The following is a 23,063-nucleotide window of genomic DNA, read 5'->3' as shown; positions in this document are numbered from 1 at the left end:
TTCCTTTGGCTGTAGAACTTGCATTAATGTGGCAGATACGAACATAAATTTTGGATATAATCAACATCCACACAGGTTCAGACCAGCAAATGAAAGTCAAAACAAAAAATGTAATTGAAATTGTATAGAAATGACTTTCTGCCCCTTCCCAGTGGATACAGTACCATGTGGGCATGTACTGATGATCCATGCCTTCTTCAGATGCTAGAAGTAGTGAGCAGCAGCTGCCAGCCAGGGGTCTAGATTGTGGAGCCCTCCATACATATAACGGTTCGTCACCCACAGACTGTGGGGATCTGTTAGAGAGGGTGGGGTCAAAGACTAGTCCATGGGTGGGGGTGAGTGAGACTAGTGGGGTGCACTATGTTCAGAATCTGTGGCAGCAGCCTAGAAGTCCTTGAGAAGGACTGCAGAAAGGAGGTTCCATCAGAGAGACTGCAGTGTGGTCATTAAAATATTAAATGTGGCCTGGCGTCCAAGGGGCCTGCTGGAGTAACTGGACTCTGGACTGAACCCTCTATTCTATAGGCAACCCTTTTAGGGATCTATGAAGGACTTGAATGCAGGACACTTCTTGGAAAGACCAGCTGGATGAAGTCCAGAAGCTCTCAAGAAAGAGTGAAAAGCACCACTTAGAAATAATGGAAAAGATCCTGATTGTTCAGTATTAATTGAAAAGTCTGCTGAAGTAACCTCGTTGAGGCAAGGACTGTTTCTTTCTGTGTAGTTGGACAGCCAGTACCCTCCTCACTGTAGATGCTCATACTATAAGAAACTAACGCCTTTTGCCACTGGGTGCAAATCTTATTGCATGTTGCCAGTGAAATCATGTTTGGAGGTCTCCTCCCACAGAACAACAGCTATGAGTCCACTTTCTAAAACTAGCACACAATTTGCCCAGCTGGCACCCTGCTCAAGAAATGAGGGTTAAAATACAGGTTAGAATTGAGGCACAATCTCAGAGCTGGCTGGGGACACTTGCACACCACCTTCCCATACTAATCGGACTCTAGCCTGTGCTGCACTTCCTTGAGCACCAAATTCACATTAAAAACCAAACCCTGTAGGAGTGACTATGTCAAGGGCGTATGCAGAGGTGCTAGTGCGGACCCAGCAGGGCCTATGATGACTGGACAGTATATTAAGAGGCTCACTGGATCACTAGGGAGCTACTCCTCTCCTCTCTCTCCCCTCTTGCTTTTAAGGTAACGACTTTGTTACAAGAGTTGTTCCCTATGAAGAAAATGAACAAGTTCTACCATGTATATTCTTCAGGTAAAAGGCCCATTATATTGTTATAGTTCCATGATAAATAAGGAAATTAAAACAATATTAAGACTCCCAGTCAAAATGGAAGAAAGAGCAGTGTGAATTAGACTTGGGCTCTGGCACTGCCACCCCGAGACACAGCATAGGAAACATCATGTGTGGAAAGCTCTGACAATCAAAGCACTGTAATGCCAGAACACAAAGGAGTTTTTTTGGTCTACAAACTCCAGAATTATTCTAACCTGCTTCTGAGTACTTTTTAATAACTGATTTGGTTGGGGGTGTTACATTATTTTTGTCAACCCCCTCTTTCAATAAGCCACCATGGAGGAAGTTTCAATTTTGTACTAAACCTTAATGTTATTCCATAGAATTGCTACTAACAAATCTTCATATTTGCTCTCAGAGCACAGGTTGGGTTACCTCAGAAATTACATTCAAGCACAAAGACAAAGGCAAAAACCTTCAAGCCAGTTGGAGAAAATACAGAAAAAAGAGGCTGTAAGTCAAAGAAAAATATGAAACTGAAGATTTTTCATTAAATATACATATTTGAATTATACGTTTCCTTTAGTATCCAAAATTCAATCTACAAGTGATCAAAAATGCGGTCGAAACAGAGGGACAAAGGATTAACCTAGTGAGTCATCAAAGTGCTTTATTTTATAAAGCCCTGCTCATGTCTGGAGTGTAGTCTTAGCTCTAGGAGATACAATGTGAATCTTCCTTACCCTGTCCAAATAAACAGTTTATCAGAAATAACGAGTGACAAAGATGTTACAGACAAGAAGAATGCTTTGAGGTAAGCTTCTAAAAAGCATACACTAATTAGCCGCAATTAAGTATTTACTCAGATTATGTATGTGCACCTTAGTTTTTTACTTCAGGGCCTCTCTGCAGTCTCATAACTTTAGGAGCCACAGTATACTTCAGAAAACAGAACATTCATGAGATGCCACAGTTAACTAGGGTCATGAAAAGGGGACAAAAAAAATCAAGCCACGCTATCAATGTATTTAAATACATACAATTCAGAAGTGCACACATACATTACAGTGCTGTTAACATCCCTAAGTTAAGGGTAACAAAACCATGTTTAAAAAAAAAAAATCAGTAAACAGCAATAGGGACAGTATTGCCTTTGGCTGCTGACGATTCAGTTCTGCTTTTTTAACAGGTTTCTTTGAAGTAAACACTACATACATTATGCACATTTGCAGTCTTAACAGCACTGACATTAAGTTACTGGAGAAGGCATCCTGGCACTCCTAGGTTTCTTAAGTTATAAGTTATGGTGGGAGTTTGTTTTCTAAATTGCCTATAAAAACAACTGTTTCAATGAAGAGCTTTAAAGGCACAGCTTTAGCACAGTGTATAAGTAGATAAACTTTAAGCATGTCTAATTTTGTGTCTCACTTTTTAAGCTTGGAACCTTTCAGGAAAAAAAACAGGAAAGAAAGAAAGTAAATACAGTATCATTGTTTAAAATTTTTAACAGGTTAAACATGATCAGCACAGTTTTAGGCAATATTTTATACAACCAAATTTGGGAAATACTAAAACAAGTCATTTAAGATGATAAAGAACATCTGAAAAAAACCCTCAAAAACAACCTCTTTCCGTTTATTGTAAAAGAGACTACTGTGGAGGTGAATGAGACATTACTGCAAGTTACACCTTGAGAGATGACAAAGATTACTTCATCTGTACTGCAAAATAACTTTACATGTAAACTTCAAAATCACATACTGTACACAAACACTGAAATTCAAAAGTATCCCTGTTTTCCTAATAATGTAAACAGTAAAATTCAGGACTGATTTTTAGAGGGATAATTTATAATAAAATACCACTGTTTAAACAGTACAATATAAGCATTTAAAATTCGGATTCTCATTAGATTACAGGAGAATGGAGATTTCGATCACTTTGCTCACCTTCCTGTGCTGGAAGATGTAGCTACTATTGCCCAAAACTATGCACTTCTTCAAATAAGCTTTTCTTCCCCCTGTAGCATTATTAGCTCATATATTGCAAGAATATAACAGTATAACAATGAAAAAAACTTCAGGTAATAAAAGTGAAATAAGCAGGTTTTTCTCCTGACATAAATTCGCTATAGCAAAAACATATATGCAGCATGAATATGGCATTATCTCTTTGTAAAACAAGAGACATTAGCTCTTGGACTCTTGGGAGTCTGGTCTTCCTGATGCAATGTGCTAATGAAAAAAAAAAAAAAAGCAATGGAGCTAACAGAAAAGCTTCCAGCACCAAGGATTTAATGTTGCTGCTGTTTTTAGGGAGTGCCAGCGTGCAGGGTCTAAGTGTAACATTCGCAGTAAAGGTTTTATTATTATTATTATCATCATCATTATTATCATCATCATGAATACTGTCTTGCATCCTTTCATTCAAAATATAAACTGATCCACAGTTTACAATTTGATACCAATATTGTAGATTTAACATGCATTTACTCCTCTCCCACCCTCACACCTCTGCTCATTCATTCCATTTCAGCCAGTAGCATCAGAGTATTGCCATTGCAATGCACTCTGAGTAAAGCTGATCTTTTCAATTCATTAATTAATTAATTGATATATATATTTTTTTGCACACACAAAAAAGTCAGAAATAGCTAGAACTATGCTGGGAATATCAGGCAGCTGTTAAAGCAAGTATTCCACCCCAAATTAGTCATCTTTGCCAGCAGATGTAAACAAGGGGGTTGGCTTTCTGCAAGATGAGACTCCTCTGAGTTCCTTTCTTTTCCCTACACTTGTAGCCACCGATGCTGTCCCCAGGTCTGGTGTCTGTCCTATGTAACATGATAGGTTACGTCAAGATATTGGCGATAAAGTCCAAGAAGCGCTTTGAATACTGTTCAGGGTTAACGGTTGAAATCTCTGCACCTGCCTATACAGGGGAGAAGTAAAAAAGGGAAGAAAAGCAGTCTTTATCGAATATTTTTGTATGGAAACTATTACTTAAAACTCCCTTGCAATTTTCAGTCCCCAGGCCTGAACCTGCAAACAGGATAGCAGACAAAGGTAATTAATTACTCCCATGCAGAATCCCATGGAACTCCAAGTGGTTTGGCACTGGAGTAACTGTACTCACTGCCATAACTGCAGGAGCAATCCCCTCCTTTTAAAAGTGTAACGTTCTCTCTACCCTAACTAACCCTCTGAAACTTTTAAGCTCGCTTGTAATTTCTAGCATTTAATTACCATGATACAGACAGAATCATCAGGTTTTCTTCGAACAGGTATCTTCAGATGGACAATAACTCCAGATTAGGACTGACATCTAGTAATCACTGTTTGTTAATATATGTCAATCTGATAGGCTATATTATCTTGAAAAGGCAAATCAGACTATTTTTGGATTGGCTGATAACAATAACTTGTAATTTTGCACTTCTATATAAGCTAAACTGAAGTAAATGGCAAAACTCCCATTGATTTCAATGGGACCAGGATTTCACCCACAGTAGTTTTCATCTCAGGTTTTCAAAGCCCTTGACATATATGGGGAAAACTTGAGGCAGTAAATGGAAAGAGTCTCATTGACTTCAATAAAAGCTGGATCAGGACTTGAGCAGTAAAATTGAATACACATTAAATGCTGTCCAATGAAGAAAGTAAAAAATCCTTCAAATGGAGAAGAATAAATTTCCTAATCTCTTTTACTTAGTTATTGTCATCTTAGGCATTGCTTACAACAATAGTAGATAAAATATTTCAGAGAGAAGCAAGTGGGTTTTTTAAAAGAGAATTTAACTTAAACTTTGTTAGTAATCATCAGCTGATGATTGTACAAGGGCTGCCTCCACTTTCAGCTGTCTTTATAGTGTATGACAGAAACGACCTTTATAGATTAATTACTGGGATTTATTGCTGAGAATTTGAAAGCAACCGATACTATCAACGACGACGTTCTCCAGTTTTTGTTTAAAAAAAGGATAGTTAAGGGCCCGATACTGCAAATACTTACTGTATGTGTGCATTTTTACTCACAAGAGCAGTCTCACTGAGTAGTCAATGTGACTGCTCCGCTGGATAAAGTTACTCATGTTTACAGGATCAAGCCCTAAAATGGTGGCCCACAATGACAGAATCATAAAGATGTAGGGCTGGAAGGGACCTTGGGAAGTCATCAAGCCCAGCTCCCTGCTCTGTTGCAGGACCAAGTAAACACAGACCATCCTTCACAGAAAGAACAGGAGTACTTGTGGCACCTTAGAGACTAACAAATTTATTTGAGCATAAGCTTTTGTGGGCTAGAGCTCACTTCTTCAGATGCATAGAATGGAACAGATATAGATATATATATCTACTCACTATATATTCCATTCTGTGCATCCGAAGAAGTGGGCTGTAGCCCACGAAAGCTTATGCTCAAATACATTTGTTAGTTTCTAAGGTGCCACAAGTACTCCTGTTCTTTTTGTGGATACAGACTAACACCGCTGCTACTCTGAAACCTGTCATCCTTCACAGGTGTTTGTCCAACCTGTTTTTAAAAACTTCCAGTGGTGGGGATTCCACAATCTCCCTTGAAAACTTATTCCAGACCTTAACTACCTTTATAGTCAAATAGTGATAGTCATATTGCCTTATCTGTATTTACAACACATATCTTTCAGACAAAGGATTTTAAGGTAGTAAAGCAATACATTTGAGTTTTTATGCTTTTTTCTCCCCAAATTATATTTTACTAAAAGCCTTACAAAGTAAATCATATTATACAATTTGGAGTAAACTCTCAGCAGATTGGGCCAACAAATGCACAACAGTCATTATGTTCTTTAACTTCTAGGTAAAGCCACTGCTCAAATCACCAAAATATTAAAGGGTTAGGCTATCTTTTGGCAAAGATGTGCCTTGCGCTATGGATCATTTGCAATAGTAAGAGGCTATTCAGCTCCTGAGATTTGCTCTTTAACTTGGTTACAAAGTTTTAAGTGTTGGCTATTTGGAAAAATAATTCAGTACACTATAAATAATGTATTTATCTGCATCTGGCATAGTATTTTTAAGATTCTTTCCTAATACAATCACAGGGTGAAAAAGAGTTTTCACTTTGTGGGACTTTGAGAGGACACTCTAGCCTACAACCAAAGCCACTATGATAAATACTTGCCACATTCTGCAATGGATATATTCAGGTGTTTATTGCTATAAACCCAATTTTAAAAAGTTTCACAATACCTAGAAATGATATAATGATGCAACATATATTATAGTGTTCACCAATAATGAACACTGCTTGTGAGGGTAGGAAAGCATTTTCACTTTTAATATTTAACTTGTAACAATCACTTTCTAGTTTTGTATCACAATTATTTAAATATTTAATTAACAAAATTAAAAAGAAAACTTGACTTATTTTGCATCCTTCCATAAATCCCCCAAACTATGCCACAGCAGGGCATTCAATAGCAAATATTCAGAGCAGCAATGGAATTAGAGAAGACAAACAGATACTTACACCATGTTTAACAGTTTTTGCAGCATGGGCAGCTTTCTTTTTTGCATCATAATGAGTAAGAATGTCAATAATGGCCATAAAGTATACCTCCTTCCTAGGTGCATCTGCAGAATGACAAACGTATTGCAGTCAGAATGACTTTACAAGCATTTTAATCAAGATTCCTTCTTTTGACATGTGATTAAAATGAAGTCAATCTTCAGGAAAGGGAAAGGCTGAATTCAGTCAGAGCTTTAGGTGTTTAAACAGTTTAAGCTCAGCCCCCCCCCCCCTTTTTTTTAATAGTTTAGCTGCATTCATACATATGAAATAAAAGATAATGCAAAGTGCAACATTAGAAGACATAAGTCAATATTCCTGGTTAAAACCAACATGTATTTTCATTTCATCCACAATTATTTCTGGGATATAAATATAGAAAAATGGCCAAACACATACAGCATATATTTTGTAGACAGTGCTTGTGTTTCAACAATTAAGATCACATTTCATTTATGAATGGTAGAAAAATGGATTTATCAATACGTTTACAAAGCAGGGCCTTGATGGAAAGCAGATACTTTGTCTGCCTTGAACAATCCATGGTAACTTTAAATAGAAAGCATTCCTGCTCGACGGAATGGATTACCTTAAAGCTCACTTGCTTTTTATGCAAAACAGTCTTCCATATGAGATTTTCTTATTAGTATTAAAAAACTGTGCTCAAAGTCTACAAATATTTTTAGACATAACAAGTCTTTGAGATATAGGTCAAAGCAGAGATTTGCTCCTTTTTCTGAACCACTGCTAACAGGCTTATCTACCTGCGTAAAAAACAGTTATGTACAGCAAATAGATTTCCACTCAATAAAGGCGCTTTTCTCCTGGATTCTAAGAATCCCTGTATCTCCACACAGGATGCAACACTGTAAACAGCTGCGCAAGTACATTAGCTGCTTGGGCTGTAGGTAAACTGTTTTACTGTGTTTCCACACATTACAATAGCCAAGAAATAAATTATATTAAGTATCAAAGCCAAACAATACAGGTGCCTTTAACTTTCTGTTGCACCAAAAATGAACTAATTTTCTTTTCTACAGAATGGATTATATTGTGCGATATAATTTTGCCTTAATGTGGTTATGAAGGCTTTGAGTTTTTGATTTAAGAATAAAACCAACTCATACATAAAAATATTCACAGCAATACTGCTTACTTTCATGGCATTTTATTCCATAAACATCAATGGCTGAATCAAATTCCCCTGGAGCCAAAGGCTGTGAGCTGTTCAGTGTATTTCCTGGACTGTCTGGAGGCGTTCCAATAGGGTGGGTCCCATCACTTTCCCCTTCATCTTCTCCATCATTTTCCTCACACTCTATCTCTTCCTGTTCAGCTCTCTCAACATCATGAATTCCAAGCAGCAAGCTGTAGTCCATGAGTTTTAACTGAGCAAGGAACTAGAAGGTGATAATAAGCAATGTCAATATCACAGTGAAGTCTTAGATCTGATTGTGAACATAGGAAAGTATGTAAAAATGAATGTCTACAAAAAAGAGAAAATATCTCTAAGAGAGGATGGCTGGGATGGGGGCTAAGACTGGATTTAAAATAAAGGATATCTTCAGGACTGTTGGGCCAAGTACAGAGGGGACAACCTGAAGTGAGGGAAGAGCAGTGGGAGTAGAAGAAAATGTCCATTTTAAATCAGGATGGATAAAAATCAATGATTTAAAAAAAACAAACAGATTTTTTTGATAAAATGCTTTTTGAGGAAAAAAACTTATCTAAAGATAGTTTTAATTAAGATACATTATAGCTCAAAGGTATCTCATCATGAAACAGGGATTAAAAATTCTAATTCTATAGTATGAGACAATATATTCATGTAATGTTTAAGGTAAGTTTTGTAAATGAGTTCCAACAGTTTATGGATTAGGGACCCAATTTTATGGAGTTCCAGAGGCTTCTGTATAGATTTTTTAGGTTAATCTTTCTATCTGCCCTATGGGACTCAGTGCTCAGTCTAGAAGATACCATCATAGATGCTTAGTTTTGCAGTTCCCAACTGTGGATTTGTCTTTCCAGAGGTAACATGCTTGTTAACAGCAAAAATGTTTTCAGATAAATAAATACATACACAGAGGTGAGAAATAACAGACCTCAACTCTATTGTCCCTCTGCAAATTTGTGTACAAAAGTCAATCCCTTACCTCTCTCTAAAAGTGCAAAGTGTCAAAAAGTTCAACGAATAGAAGATTGTTGGGGGCGGAATAGATCTGGACAACGAGAAGTCTGGAGATAAATGTGAGATGTGAGGGACATATGCTTGTTTTATTAAAATATCATATGTTTCATGTTGAAGAAAAATATCCAGAATACTTAATGATGTTATTTTAGTTAAATAAAACAATTTAAATGTCTGTCTGGTGATGTTCTCCTAATACAGCATGGCAAGAAAATCCTCCAAATATTAATGATTAGCCTGTAACTTCATAAATATCTGCTTCAATTACCTTTGGTAAATTAAATAATCAAACATTCATTTTCTGATATAGCTGTAAAGCTAATCTGAAAAGTTTTCAAAATAAATCACTTAAAGATGAATAGTGTGTACCTTCTAAAATGAAACCTACATCTATATCTGAGTTGTGAAGTGTGTGTGTTAAGGTTATAACAACCAACAAGAATTCACTTTTAAGTGGAAATCCATTATTAAATCAAGTCTTCCTGACTAGTGATTTAAATAATAATTTAAATCATGAGTTAAATCAATTTGATTTAAATCAAATCCACCATTTTAAATGTATTTTATTATTTTGCTATCTGAAATTCACTATTACACTTTATATCATCATTAGCATTGGGAGCTCAAGGGACATCAGGGACACAGATGCTGTAAATCAACACTAAGATGCACGAGCAGAGTTGTGCTGGGCAACCTGCACAATGCCTGTATCATGCTTTTCTGTAGTCACTCTCATAAGCACCCACAATTCACATACATAGCTAAATGAGGGTTAGATTTCTCTTCATCCCACTGGAGCGACAATCTTTTAAAAATATTTTAGATAACATTTAAGGGAAAAATGTGTGTACTTATCTGGATGAAGAGGCTACCAATGTGATACTGTAATTAGTAAACATGAAATGTAACAGTCCAGAGGTCAAGCATAGCCTAATATACCACCCTGTTCTAGTAATAAAGTCTTCAGGAAAACGAACACCTTTTCTTTCTTGTGAATGATCAGTCTCACTGTTAGCCAGTTATTTGTCTCTGCTGTCCAGAGTTCCACATAACACCACGTTATCAGCTGTACTTTTGTTTCATAGGATAGTTCATTAAGGACAGACCACAACATTCCTTTCCCTTTGGACTGCAGGCTCAATTCAAGAGTCACACCGAGAGAAATGTGTTAAATGCTGTGCCCACTGAAAGCGGACAATGTAGCTTTTGGACCCACAGTTTGCTAAATTCTACATAGCGTAGGACTAGGATCAGGTCACATTCTCTTCATGACCACTGGCCTGAGTGTCTCACAATCTACATGAAACATTAGCATACTAGTTTTTGTATTATTCAGTAGAGATGGAGGAGGAGAGGCATACGTTACATGGAAGAGGAAGTCAACAGTGGAAGGCAAGGTGAAAAAAATGGACTTGAGGAAAGAACTGAAGGAGAATAAAGACACCTGCCATACAGGAAGATATGAAGGTCTCTCAGTAGAGGCAGACCCACCGTGACTCCAGTTCCCTCTCAACTGCCTGCAGCTTGAGATGGTGCATCACAGCATCTGTTAGCTGACCCATGCAACTTGCTACACCTCACTTTCTTGTACCCTTTTTCTTTTAGTTCGTTCTTAGTTATTTTTTCTTTTATTAGCAGGAGTTCATGCTTTGAGCAAGTTTTCTGCTCTCTTTCCTTGTTTGCCCATTTTGGACTCCTGGGTTTTTTTTTTCCTCAGACCAAATTCCTGGCCTCAAGTGCAGGTTATGTCCTATATCCTGGTCTTCAATCCTTGCCAGACCTGCCACAGGTCCTTTCCCCTCAGCCACAGACATTCAAGCTGTCTCTGCTGTTTGAGAGAAAGCCATATTCCCTCTAAATGTAAAATCTGTTTAGGATTTAAAAACAGATCTGAAAAATTGAGGGAGGACAGACTTGAACTCCTACTCATGGAGCACTCTCTGAGCTCCACAGGGTCCAAGTCTCTTCCTGGTACATTGGTTCCATCAACCACCTTTGCTTCTGCAGTGAGCAAAGATCCTGGAGGCTCAGGGATACTCCCCAGACCTTCCAAGAAGAAAATACCTTATTCTCTGAAACAAGAAAAGGGGAAAGACACCTCCTTGAACTGGGTCTCAGGAGACCATGTCCCAGTATGGAGCTGAGGCTCCCATCCCTCTGGTACTGTGACCACGGTACCCGACTAAGATGACCTCATCATGCACCAAGAAGCCATCTAGCACAGCACTGACATCGGCGTCTGACTTAGTGCCTCCAAAAGCCAGAACCCAAGGCAAAGTCCTTATTGGTACCAACTTCCATAGCCAGAAGCAAAAAACAGCAGTCTCCGGGACCACCTAATATTTTACTGCATCCAAGCACCTATCTCATGAGAGCCTCCTAATCCTCAAAGAGCCCAAATCACCATTATGAAGAGGTAATGAGAGGTACTCCCTACCAATACTAACCCAACCTCATGAAACCTACTTATCCTCCATCCATCTCTTCAACAGTGACTCACTCTTCTGTACCGACAGTCCCCCTGTAGACTTTTTGAGGACTCCAAGAGATACTTTCAGCTGTTACTGTAATGACTTTCTCCAGCATGGCTTCACCAGTCTCCCTTTGTAACCTCAGTTCCACTCAACTGTAGGTCTCTTCCCAGGGCTAGGTACTGACCTAACCACCAATATATACTCACTTCTGCCCCATGGGTATAGGGGATAACACCTCATCTGATTCAGAAGTGTCTTTACTTGGTAACTCAGAATATGACTAAGACTGACCTTCTAAAGTCTGCCTTCATATTTAAAACATAGTAAATGAAAGCTATGTAGCAGACCACACTCGATCCATATTTTGGAGATAAAAACAGCTACTGTATTCACTGTATTTCTTTACATCTTGTGTGCAGCCTATTTACTGTAAAAAATTTAGTCAGCACAAATGTTACATGCTTAAAGAAAGGCTCAAGAATTTAAGTCTAAAATTTGTCCTATCCTAAAAATGCTAAAGATTGGAGGACAAATCATTTGGATTAATATATTTTATATACACATGTGAATAAATGAATGTGTATGAATTATATCAAAATCTATCACCCCACTGATGAGAAATTAACCCCAAGACCATTCTGTAAATGTTACACACATGATGTTCTGTGGTGCTTTGCAACAGCTTTTAACCGATAAACACAAATCCCAGAGCTGTTCTAATATCAGACAATGTCAATGTTCAAAAAAATTTCAATATAAAAAGCTGAAGACCCTGTAAGCCTGAGTTATCAGTTCTATTCTAAAGATGTGGAAATAACGCTTAACTTTATTTGCTGAATAGATAGCTATGATAAAATTATTTTACTCTGAGAGCCAAATCAGCATTTTAAGAATTAGTATTAAAAATAGCACAAACCAATATTTTTGTATTGAATGTTGACTATGTGTTCAATATAGCAGAAGCATACAATATTAGAATCATGAGAGGAAATGTATACAAATACCTAAGGCACTCCTACTGTAATTTGGATGGTATAAAACTAGATGATTGATAGGTAAATTGAATAGTGGACGGAATAAGCACAGGAATGGGAGCTGGGAGACCTGCATTCTCTGCTGCTGATTCAGTGTATGGCCTTGAGAAAGCCACAACTTCTCTGTGCCTCAAGTTTCCCCATCTGTAAAATATAACTAACAATATTTAGCTCACTCCATGTGGTATTATGCCTGTAAAGCATTTTAAGTACAAGCACATCAGGACATGGGCAATGTATGACAACCATCTATGGTAGAAGGGATCTTTATTAAGTGATTGCTCCTGAAAGCTTAGATTGTGTTTAATTTAAAGAGGTCTGTGCTAAGTTTATTTTTACCCAATACATTTATGAACTACAAATGTTTTCTGCACAGCTGTACATATGACTTGTTGTACAGTGTCGTATAATTATATAAAAATCAAGCAGATTACATTCTTACCTCCACATCCTTTTTGAGCTTTTCAAGAAACACCTTTTTGTTGTTTTCATCAATATAAATCTTTTGGCCATCGTTAATAAAATCATTGTCTTTGAATGTTGGCAGCTCTTTAGCCTAAAACAAATGCAAAACCCAAAAACAATTAATAGGAACTAGAACACAAATATGAGTACATTGAAATTGCTTCTTCAATCTGGATCCATAGAAAAAGGTTGTGCTCAGGTCACAGCAGGACTGAATATATACTGCACCCCAAATACAAGATGTCACTAATGACCAAAAGAGGGCACTAGTGAGCTACGACAATTGAAAGCACTAACATATCAAATGCAGATACGTAAAGCTTCATTCAGTGTAATCAAATACACCTGCACCATATTCACTTGCTCACAAATTTAACAGAATTCTAATCTGCTTTCACAGTTCACCAATACTGTAAAAAAGTCTACTAATTACAGAACACACACTCAGTAAATTTAACGATGAAGGAACTATTATTATCCACCCAGTGGACAGCTTCAATGAAAGAGGGAGCCCCACATCAAAATTCCCATACCCAAGTGGTTAGAGCACTCTCCTGAGAGGTGTGGGAAACCCCTGTTCAAAACCTCTCTCCCCCTTCAGGCAGAGGGGGGAACTGAACCCAAGTGTCCCACATCCCAGGTGAGTGCAATAACTAGTCTAAATATCAGAAGGTGGGAAGTGGCAACAGTAGCACCACCTCCTTCTCTGGTCACATTTTGAATGGGACCCAATCTAGCAGGTAGCCCCTGAGCGTGCCTAGTTGATTGGGCACCATGGACACTCTTCTGCTTATCTTTCTCCAGTTGTGGTCTGCCCTGGTGCTTAGGCAGGAGGTAGCTGTTTGGGCGGTAGAGTGAGGCAGCAATGTGCATGCCCAGAGGCAGAAGCTTAGACACCAAGAAAACTTTTACTGAGAAAATGTAGGCACTGAGTGATTTTAGGTATCTATAGGGTTAGGCGCCAGCCTAGCATGAGTTTTGTGGATTGCACTGGTGCCTAATACAATGACTTAGGCACCTAAGTCTGGGATTTAGGTTCCTATGGACCTTTGTGGATCTGAGCCTTTGTGACTAACTTCAATAGAGCCAAGATTTCAACCCCAGTCTACAAGTCTTTCTACTGAGAGTAAATAAGGGAGAGGGACACCCCCCAATACCTAAAAAGCAAACAGAACCCCCCCATAGTTAACAACGGCCTACTGGAATGTTTCCTGTAGCTTCAAGAAAAACATGCCAACACATTGTTTATAAACCTTATTGAATATAGTACTTTCCAATGTACCACTTCATTTTGTTCTTCACAAACCCAAGGAGGAAAAAGTAACCTAGAGGTTCTTTTCCTCTATTTCCCCCTCCCACCGATACACAAAAAGCAAAGGATTCAAAGTGACCCTGTCATAGCAGACAGGCCCCAAAATTTAACTCACACAAATATTTTTCTCTCTCTCTCTAATATTGAAAAACTCTTGCCTCCAAACACAAGAGAGGAGTTGGGATGCTTTAATTCCACAATAGCAACAAACTCCTTTCCTTGGGTTTGTTCTTGTGAATTGTTCGTTATTCACCCTGGTGTGAATAACATAGCTGCCCTAGTTCAGAAAATGACTCCCCCTCTCTGCATACCAAAAGAATATTAAAAAAAAAACCTGAAGATTTTTAAATAGAGATGAGATCTATGTGTTCAGTTTGGGCCTAACAACCGTGAACTTTGGGAAAATTGAGCGTTGAACTTGGCAGCTTTTGGATACATTACTTTCTGCCTTGTTAAAATGTCCTATAACTTTGTTCTTAGAGTCCCATTTTGTAAAAAAAAAAAAAAAAAAAAAAGACATTTGAGAAGGAATTATAGGTTCCCATCCATCCATACCAGATTTCAGAGAAGAAAAATTCAGTCTGAAGCACTCTGGTGTTTAACCCAAAGGTGCTAGGGTAGTATCTGGAAGGCTTCTTAGAAGCAAATAGTGGGTTGCTGTTTACTATAATGTGACAGCATACATCAATTATCTCCCTGGCCAGCTTGGATAAGTAGTTTGGGATGGAAAAGAAGAGGAAAAAACGATAAAATATTCAGGACTAGCAGCTGTAAAGCTTATTACTCTCCATCTAGGAAATTCTCACATAACTCTGTAGGCTGACTTGGCAGATGAGGATGGAGGGACGCTGCCAAAGCCAGAAGGATCCAGTGAGTGGGATGTTTAAGACTGGAGGAAGGAGACTGATATGGAATTAGATGAAAACTTGAGACAAAGCAATGAAAAAATAAAAGCAAACTCCCTTTCCTTCCAGCACAGAAGTCTCTATAATCCTAATTTTAGAATATTGTTATATTTTAAAAAAGTCACAGCTAATTTAGAATGATACTTTCAACAAACAAGGACTATTAACACATTAAACAAATAGGGAAGCAGAAGCAGTATGGCCTTATGGTTAAGACACCAAGCTCAGTACTGTGCTGCGCCACAGACTTCCTGAATGACACTGGGGGAGTCATTTAGGCCTTGTCTTGATGGGTTAAAAAGGGCGCGTCTTTCACTCAAGTTAGCTTACCATGACAGAGAAGCCCTCATAATGCTTATTAAAATACAGGCTAAAACATCTGAAGGCATATTAGCGATCCATGTAGTAGCCTAGGCATCCCTTCCGCTACTACAACACTGACAATTCAATCATGTTTAAAGATATATTGGCTAACACAAATGAAAACCATAGCCTTTTAGCCTTCAGTACAAGGCCTTAGGGGGAGATTTTCAAAGGCACATCAGGAGATGGACTCTTTCCTGCACTGAGACTTTCAGTGGGAGTTGGGTGTCTAACTTCCCTTTGTGCCTTCCAATGTCTCTCCTTAACCATTCTGTGCCTTAGTTCCCATCTTTAAACCTGGGATGATAACACTTCCCTACCTTTAAGGGTTGCTGTGAAAATTATTAATGCTTGCGAAGCACTGAGATGCTATGGTGATGAAAGCCATATAAATACCTAAATTCATAGATTAAATACCAAGTAACACTATAAATGAGATATTTAAAATATAAGCAAAAAAACCCCAAAAAACTCCAAGCCCTAACAATGGCTAGGGAGATGAATAGCTGAGCACAATTTATAGGCATTTAAAATAAACCTGGAACAAACATATTACATGCCAGTTGTCACACTAACCATGTATGCTGTTTCTCTTTCCTGCACGCTAAATTTCCTGTTCTTGGTATTTTTAAACCATAAGCTTTTTTAGCTGGGCCATGTCTTCCTATATGTTTGTACAGAACTTGGCAAGATGGGGTACTGTTGTAATATAAAATTAGTATTAACAACCATTAGTTACTGAATTAATGTCCATAAAAGTGACGAGCATTAGAGATTTAAGAACTTAAAACAGATTAAATTACTGGAATGGGGTTTTAACCATTATTTAAAAACCTATATTGTACGAAGAAATAGGCAAAGATTTGGGGATATGTATGTTCCACCAATGCACAAGGGAAATTGAAGTGGGTACCATTAAGCATGGGAAAATGCACCTCCTTTCATGTGAGCATTTAAAACTCCATTCACGTGAAAAATTGCAGAGACTTTGCTTTCGTGAAATAATTGACAATTTTTGATGAAGTCTCAAATATTTCCAGTGAAGAAAAACCCTTGGTCGAGAAAGAATCACAGATACTGTAATTCATTGTAATGAACATTTAATATCTTTAAAGAACTAAATATTTGAAAAGCTGCACAGGAGACAAATACTAACTACTCCTACTTAATAATAGATTTTCACTCTGAGCCTTTGCTCTCATTTTAATCCTCTGTTTAAGAATGCAAGAAGTGCATAGTGGATTTTACAAATAAAACTATTTGTTTCTAAAAGGCACATACTCATCCTTTCCACAATTCAAGTTGAAGTTCTTAAGCCTTCATTACATTTTCAGCAGAAACCTAAGGTTTTATCTTGAGTGGGTCATTGTGGTACAGAGGTTCTCAGTGCAAAGGATAAAACACTAAAAAGCTTTTCCTGGCTAATCTTCACCTTATCAGGTATATTAATTAAGTAGGTAAATTGTTTAGAAATTAGGGCTACCAAATAATTTAAAAATATTAATTGCAATTAATCACTAGATTAAAAAAAGTCATGCTTAATCGCAGTTTTAATCGCATTGTTAAACAATAACAGAATACCATTTATTTAAATATTTTGGATGTTTTCTACATTTTTATATGTATTGATTTCAATTAAAACACAGTATGTACAGTGCTCACTTTATATTATTTTTTATTACAAATATCTGTACCATAAAAAAGATAAGTAAAAGAAATAGTATTTTTCAATTCACCTCATTCAAGAATTGCAGTGCAAGCCCTTTATCGTGAAAGTGCAACTTACAAATGTAGATTTTTTTTTTATAACTACACTTAAAAATAAAACAATGTAAAACTTTGGAGCCTACAGATCCACCCAGTCCTCCTACTTCTTCAGCCAATTTTTAAGACACACAAGTTTGTTTACTTGTTGCCCACTTCTTATTTACAATGTCACTTGAAAGTAAGAACAGGCATTCGCATGGCACTGTTCTAGCCAGTGTTTCAAGGTATTTACATGCCAGATATGCTAAGAACATAACATAAGAATGGCCATACTGGGTCAGACCAAAGGTCCATCCAGCCCAGTATCTTATCTACTGAGAGTGGCCAATATCAAGTGCCCCAGAGGGAGTGAACCTAACAGGTAATGATCAAGTGACTTCTCTTCTGCCATCGATCTCTACCCTCTGATGAACAGAGGCTAAGGACGCCATTCCTTACCCATCCTGGCTAATAGCCATTTATGGACTTACCTTCCATGAATTTATCTAGTTCTCTTTTAAACCCTGTTATAGTCCTAGCCTTCACAACCTCCTCAGGCAAGGAGTTCCACGGGTTGACTGTGCGCTATGTGAAGAACTTCTTCCTTTTATTTGTTTTAAACCTGCTGCCCATTAATTTCATTTGGTGGCCTCTAGTTCTTATATTATGCGAACAAGTAAATAACTTTTCCTTATTCAAACATTAGTATGCCCCTTCATGCTTTGACTACCATTCCAGAGAACGTTTCCATGTTGATAACAACCCAAAGCAGTGAGGACCGAGAGACGTTCATTTTCATCATCTGAGTCAGATGCCACAAACAGGTTGATTTTCTTTTTTGGTGGTTCGTGTTCTGTAATTTCAGAATCGTAGTGTTGCTCTTTTAAGATTTCTGGCAGAATGCTCCACACCTTGTCCCGTGCAGATTGTGGAAGGCACTTCAGAGAGTCTTAAACCTTGGGTGTCGAGTGCTGTAGCTATTTTTAGAAATCTTATATCGGTACCTTCTTTGTGTTTTGTCAAATCTGCAGTGAAAGTGTTCTTAAATTGAAGATGTGCTAGGTCATCATCCGAGACTACTATAACATGAAATATATGGCAGAAGGTGGATAAAACCACAGAGCAGGAGACATACAATTCTCCCCCAAGGAGTTCAGTCACAAATTTAATTAACGCACACTATTATTTTATCCCAGCATTCAGTCATCCTGCGCCAATCACTCTCTCATTATTTATCCATAGCTTCAAAGAGAGACTGAGTAAGCCCTATATCAGAACTTTCCATAGCTCAGTGCTTAGAGCATTCACCTGAGAGGTGTGATAGACTCCTGTTCATATCCCCCCACCCTGGTCTCCCATATCCCAGGTGAGCACTCTAACGAGTGAGATAAATGTTATAAGATAGCTGCTGTTGCCATTGCCACTGCCACCACCTCACCTTCTCTAGTGGACAAATTCTGAATGGGATCCAATCCGGCAGGTGGTCTCTTGACACACCTACCAGTTCAGTCCCTGCATATGAGATAGGCATTTGTCTGCCTACTTTCTCTCAGTTTGCGAATCACTCTCAGACTTAGGCAGGAGATAGATGTCTGCATACCTGAGGTGCTGAGGGAACTTTTACTCCGAGAATATAGGCACCGAATGAGCTTAGGCACTTTACATAGTTCAGCAGGAATTGTATGGATCACAGTGGAGCCTAAACTTAGGATTCAGGCGCTTAAGTACCTCTGTAGTTTGGGGCTACAATGCCTAATCTATAGTGTGACATTCTGAAAAATTAAAATGCATAGACAAAATGTGAAATGTTAATTTATTCTGGTTTTATATTAAACATAATTAATGTTCCTGGTCCACTTCTCATTGAAAGCTCATTAAATCTGCTGAAAGTACAGAACAAAATGTAAAAAGTGGATTTTGCCCACTAACTAAACTTACCCAGATCTTTAATAAAAATCATTGTGTACTGAGTAATAAAACTGCACAATTATTAAAATAATGACAGGTTAATTCAGTGTCACTTGTACTTTTTATGTAACATAAGTCATGTGATTTTATAATATGCTTTCATAGTATCAATTTTAAAATACATCAGGACCTTTTACAATACCCAGGTCAAGCTCAAGAGAAATGACTTTGCTGACCACATAATGTATCAGATTCCTATGAAGTATGAAACTAGCAAATATGCAGGAAGTTTAATCTATAGTACTTAAGATAATAGATTTTAATTAAAACCTATTAATTCAGATATTAGGTAATATCCCAAGATGCAAACATGTTTAGGTCTTAGAGGGCTTGATCCTGCCAAGTGATGTACATCCACAATTCCAATCAAAGGAACCAGGAACTGTAGGTGCTCTGTACTTTGCAGGATAGGGCCAAAGTGCATTTCTACTGGGAAGCATGATTATTTAAAAATCAAATTGTGGAAACAGAGCTAAGCTGAATTTTTCATTCTCTTGCATCACTGCCAATAATGAGAGCTCTGTAGGCCAAAACAGGACTTGAATTGCTACCCCATTTTCTTCAAATTATGGGCTCGGCGGCACAAGTCTAACATTGAAATACAGTAAGCAATTGTGCTTGTGATGAACACAAGGGAAAATAATCCCAATTCACACTCTTTTTAGTTGTGTCAACTGTAATGCTATGAGGTGGAAAATGTACTGAAATCTACATTTTGTCATTAAAGTTATGACTCTGAATACACAAAGGAGAAGATCTACCAAATAAGAAGGTGCCATTTTACATAATCACTTTTCAGACCTGAACAATTAAAAAAAAAGGTCAGTTACTTATGTGTATAATTTTGTGCTAATAACTGCAGTATTTTTCGTATGAAACAGAATTAGATAGTCAATGTTAGAACCTGGATAACTAGTGAGTCATTTTTATTGCAATTCCTGTCTAATTTCCTAAAAAGTATGTTTTCTGAATTTAAAAAAAAATCTGTATACTTAAGGACATAAACAATGACTTGTGCCTCTTACCAACCCCAGTGACTGAGATCATTTAATTGTTTCTATATAGCCTTATTGCATTTAATCAGAGAATAATATTACAACATTTCCATGGTACTTTCTGAATGAACAGGAGTTTGTACCTAGGTGCAACAGGCCAAAATGTACCCTCTCTTTATTGCTGTTAAGTGCGTTGTTTGACAAATTAGTGGTTGTCTTCCACTCCAGTGGGGGCTGGATTTCAATGTGCTGTATGCATATAGGGTCTCATGCTGCCCACACTTAGGCATGTGAGTAATTTTACTGACATCATGGACTATTCAAATGAGTAAAGTTACTCACATGTCTAAATGTTTGCAGGATTGGGCCCATAGTTCGTCAACTGCTTTGGTTTCCAAGCTGTTATAAAAATGTCTGTTATCAGAAGGTAAGCTCCACACACCAGCTTCATTTGCACATAAATTTTCTTGTTCTATAAATTAATTATAAATGTTAAGTAACTTCAGCCTTTTTGTTACTTTTGGCCGCTTTTCTAAACTGTGTTCACTAAGGACAGAAGATTGTATCTTGAAAAAGAAATGCTGAGTATTAATTACAGACGCTCCCTGGGTTGCGCAAACCTGACTTACAGAAATCCATATTTATGGAAAAAGTTCCGTAAGCACTTTTTTTTTTGCATAATTGTCAGAGATACCTTCCTGACTTACGCAAAACTCAACTTCCGCAAGGCGCTCCGGAACGGAATACTTGTTTAAGTTGGGAGCTTCTGTAAATATATTTTGAATAGTTTGGAGTGTCTTGGATGGGTTCTGCAGCTGGACAGGAGGGTCGGCACCAAACAATTATTATAGAGGAAAGGGGAATCATTTGGGCATTTGTCTGGGGGTTTTGCAGGCTATTGGTTGTTTCCACCAGCTGTGAACATGGAAGGCTGAATTTAAGATCTTGCTGTGTGGATTGCTCTGTCTAAGGGGAGGGCTTTAGCAGCTGGGACAGGGGATTTGTAATAGGAAGTTGCAGGCAGGTTAGGAAGTTGTGAGGCAGCGATGGGCACTGCAGAGATGAGTGCACTCCTTTTCAATACTCAGTGACGTTAATTCAGGATGAGTTCCAATGGTTAACATTATTTTGCTGCAAGTTGAATGTGCGGGACTGAACACAGAAGTGCCCCTATTTTATCAATTTTTAATTGAGCTGGACACCTGGAATAAATTAAAAACCACACTTGAATCCTTGTGATTTAACTTGAGAATTATTTCTTCATTTGAGGTAACTATTAATTGGAAAACAACCGTGTCATAAGAAATTTCAAAATACAGTTTACCACAAACATACGCTACATCAATTATAATTGTGTGACACATCAAAGAAATATTTTGGGGAGAGGCAGAAAAGACTATAAACACCAATTTTAATGGAAAGTGATTACATGGGTGGAAGAGAAAACTTACTTTACAGTAACGGGAGGTTCTTCAATATGTGTAGTCCCTATCTATAGTCTACTGTGCATATGCATGTGCTCCATGCACCCAGAGTTGGAGAATTCTCATAAGCAGCATCTGTTGGTCCTCTCATGTGCCCTTGCCCTTCTTGTGTTTCTGACTGAGGGCATAAAGGTTGGAGAGGACCAAACACCTCTCCTGTTCCTTCTCTACCACAAATCCAGTAAAGATCTGAAGCAGAGGGGAAAGAGGGCAGGTAGTGGAATACAGGTAGGGACCATACGTCCCAAAGAACCTCCAGTTACTACAAGGTAAGTCACTTTCTCTTCTTCCAGTGCTGATCCCTGTGTGTATTCCAATATAAGTGACTGACAAGCAGTACTCAAGGAGGAGGAAGGTGCAGGGATGCTGACAGAAGAGCCATTTGGAAGACCACTGTCCCAAAGAATGTCTCAGCAAAGGAGTTCTGCACCTGAGCATGCTGTCTGCTGAACATGTGGCTGGAACTCCACATAGCTGCTCTGCAAATGTCAAGTACAGGCACTTTCTGAAGTGATGCCACTGCAGTTGCTTATGATCTTGTATACTCCTGGGGGGATTCTGCACGACTGCGTGCTCACAAAACCCCGCAGAATTCCTGTGCTTCCTTGCAGGAAACAGCAGGGAAGTAAAGGGAAGCAGTGTGCGGGGGAATGGGAGGGGCGACCATGGATGCACAGTTTTGGGGGGGACTGCCTCCTCCAAACAGAGGTGAGGCATGGGGGGCACATGAGGTTACATGCAACTGCCCCTCCTCATTTCTGCAAGCGCAGAGCTGCCCAGCTGAAGGAGGCTACCTCTTGACTCTGCTGACTCTGCAGCTGAATGCTGCCTCCTGGGTTCTAGTACCAGTTGTGCTCCCCCTCTGTGTGCTGTGAGCCTTCCTGGTTTCTGTGCAACAGGGGGTGGAATTGGGCAGAGAGAGGGGAATGTGGGGAGGGAGACAGAGAAGAAAAGGGGATAGGGGAATCGTGGGGGGGAAGCGGGAGCCCAGTATGAGGTGTCCCCTCAGCAGCAGCTGGGGTTCCCCCGTTAAGCAGGCCCATTAAACCCTCACTCTGACAAGCCCTACCCCCCCGACACCTGGACCCCTCTGATGAGCCCCACGCCCCCAAACCCCCACTCCACTGATTCCCAACCAGCTGCATGTGGACCCCCACTCCATCAAGTCCCATTCCTCCAGCACTGGATCCAGTCCTCCCCCGAGCCCCAATCACCTTCACCTGGATCCCCTGCAGAGTCCCATTGCCCCTGCACCCAGAACCCCGCCCCCCAGCTCCTGGCAGTCAGATTTCCCACTGAGGTATCCACACCCAGCTTGCCCTACA

General features: G+C 38.7%; 1 protein-coding gene across 4 annotated transcripts in view; it reads right to left on the bottom strand.

Annotated features, from left to right (window-relative positions):
* Positions 1-1,910: 1,910 nt before the first annotated feature.
* The window catches only part of PIP4K2A (phosphatidylinositol-5-phosphate 4-kinase type 2 alpha), a 207,756-nt gene continuing 186,603 nt past the window's right edge, over positions 1,911-23,063 (bottom strand). For 3 of the 4 annotated variants that reach the window (XM_032775653.2, XM_032775655.2, XM_032775654.2), the window contains 4 exons: positions 12,943-13,056; positions 7,961-8,204; positions 6,766-6,869; positions 1,911-4,188 (listed from right to left, as the gene is read on the bottom strand). In XM_032775653.2, the coding sequence (XP_032631544.1) occupies positions 4,108-4,188; positions 6,766-6,869; positions 7,961-8,204; positions 12,943-13,056 (543 nt within the window). In that variant the 3' untranslated portion in view covers positions 1,911-4,107. The remainder of the gene's footprint in view (positions 4,189-6,765; positions 6,870-7,960; positions 8,205-12,942; positions 13,057-23,063) is intronic. The other variant, XM_075062290.1, reaches the window with a different exon arrangement.

This window comes from Chelonoidis abingdonii, chromosome 2, assembly GCF_003597395.2.
Source record: "Chelonoidis abingdonii isolate Lonesome George chromosome 2, CheloAbing_2.0, whole genome shotgun sequence".
NCBI classification, from domain to species: Eukaryota; Metazoa; Chordata; order Testudines; family Testudinidae; genus Chelonoidis; species Chelonoidis abingdonii.
The sequence above is the reverse complement of the archived record's forward strand: the minus strand, read 5'-3'. Positions and strand labels throughout refer to the sequence as shown.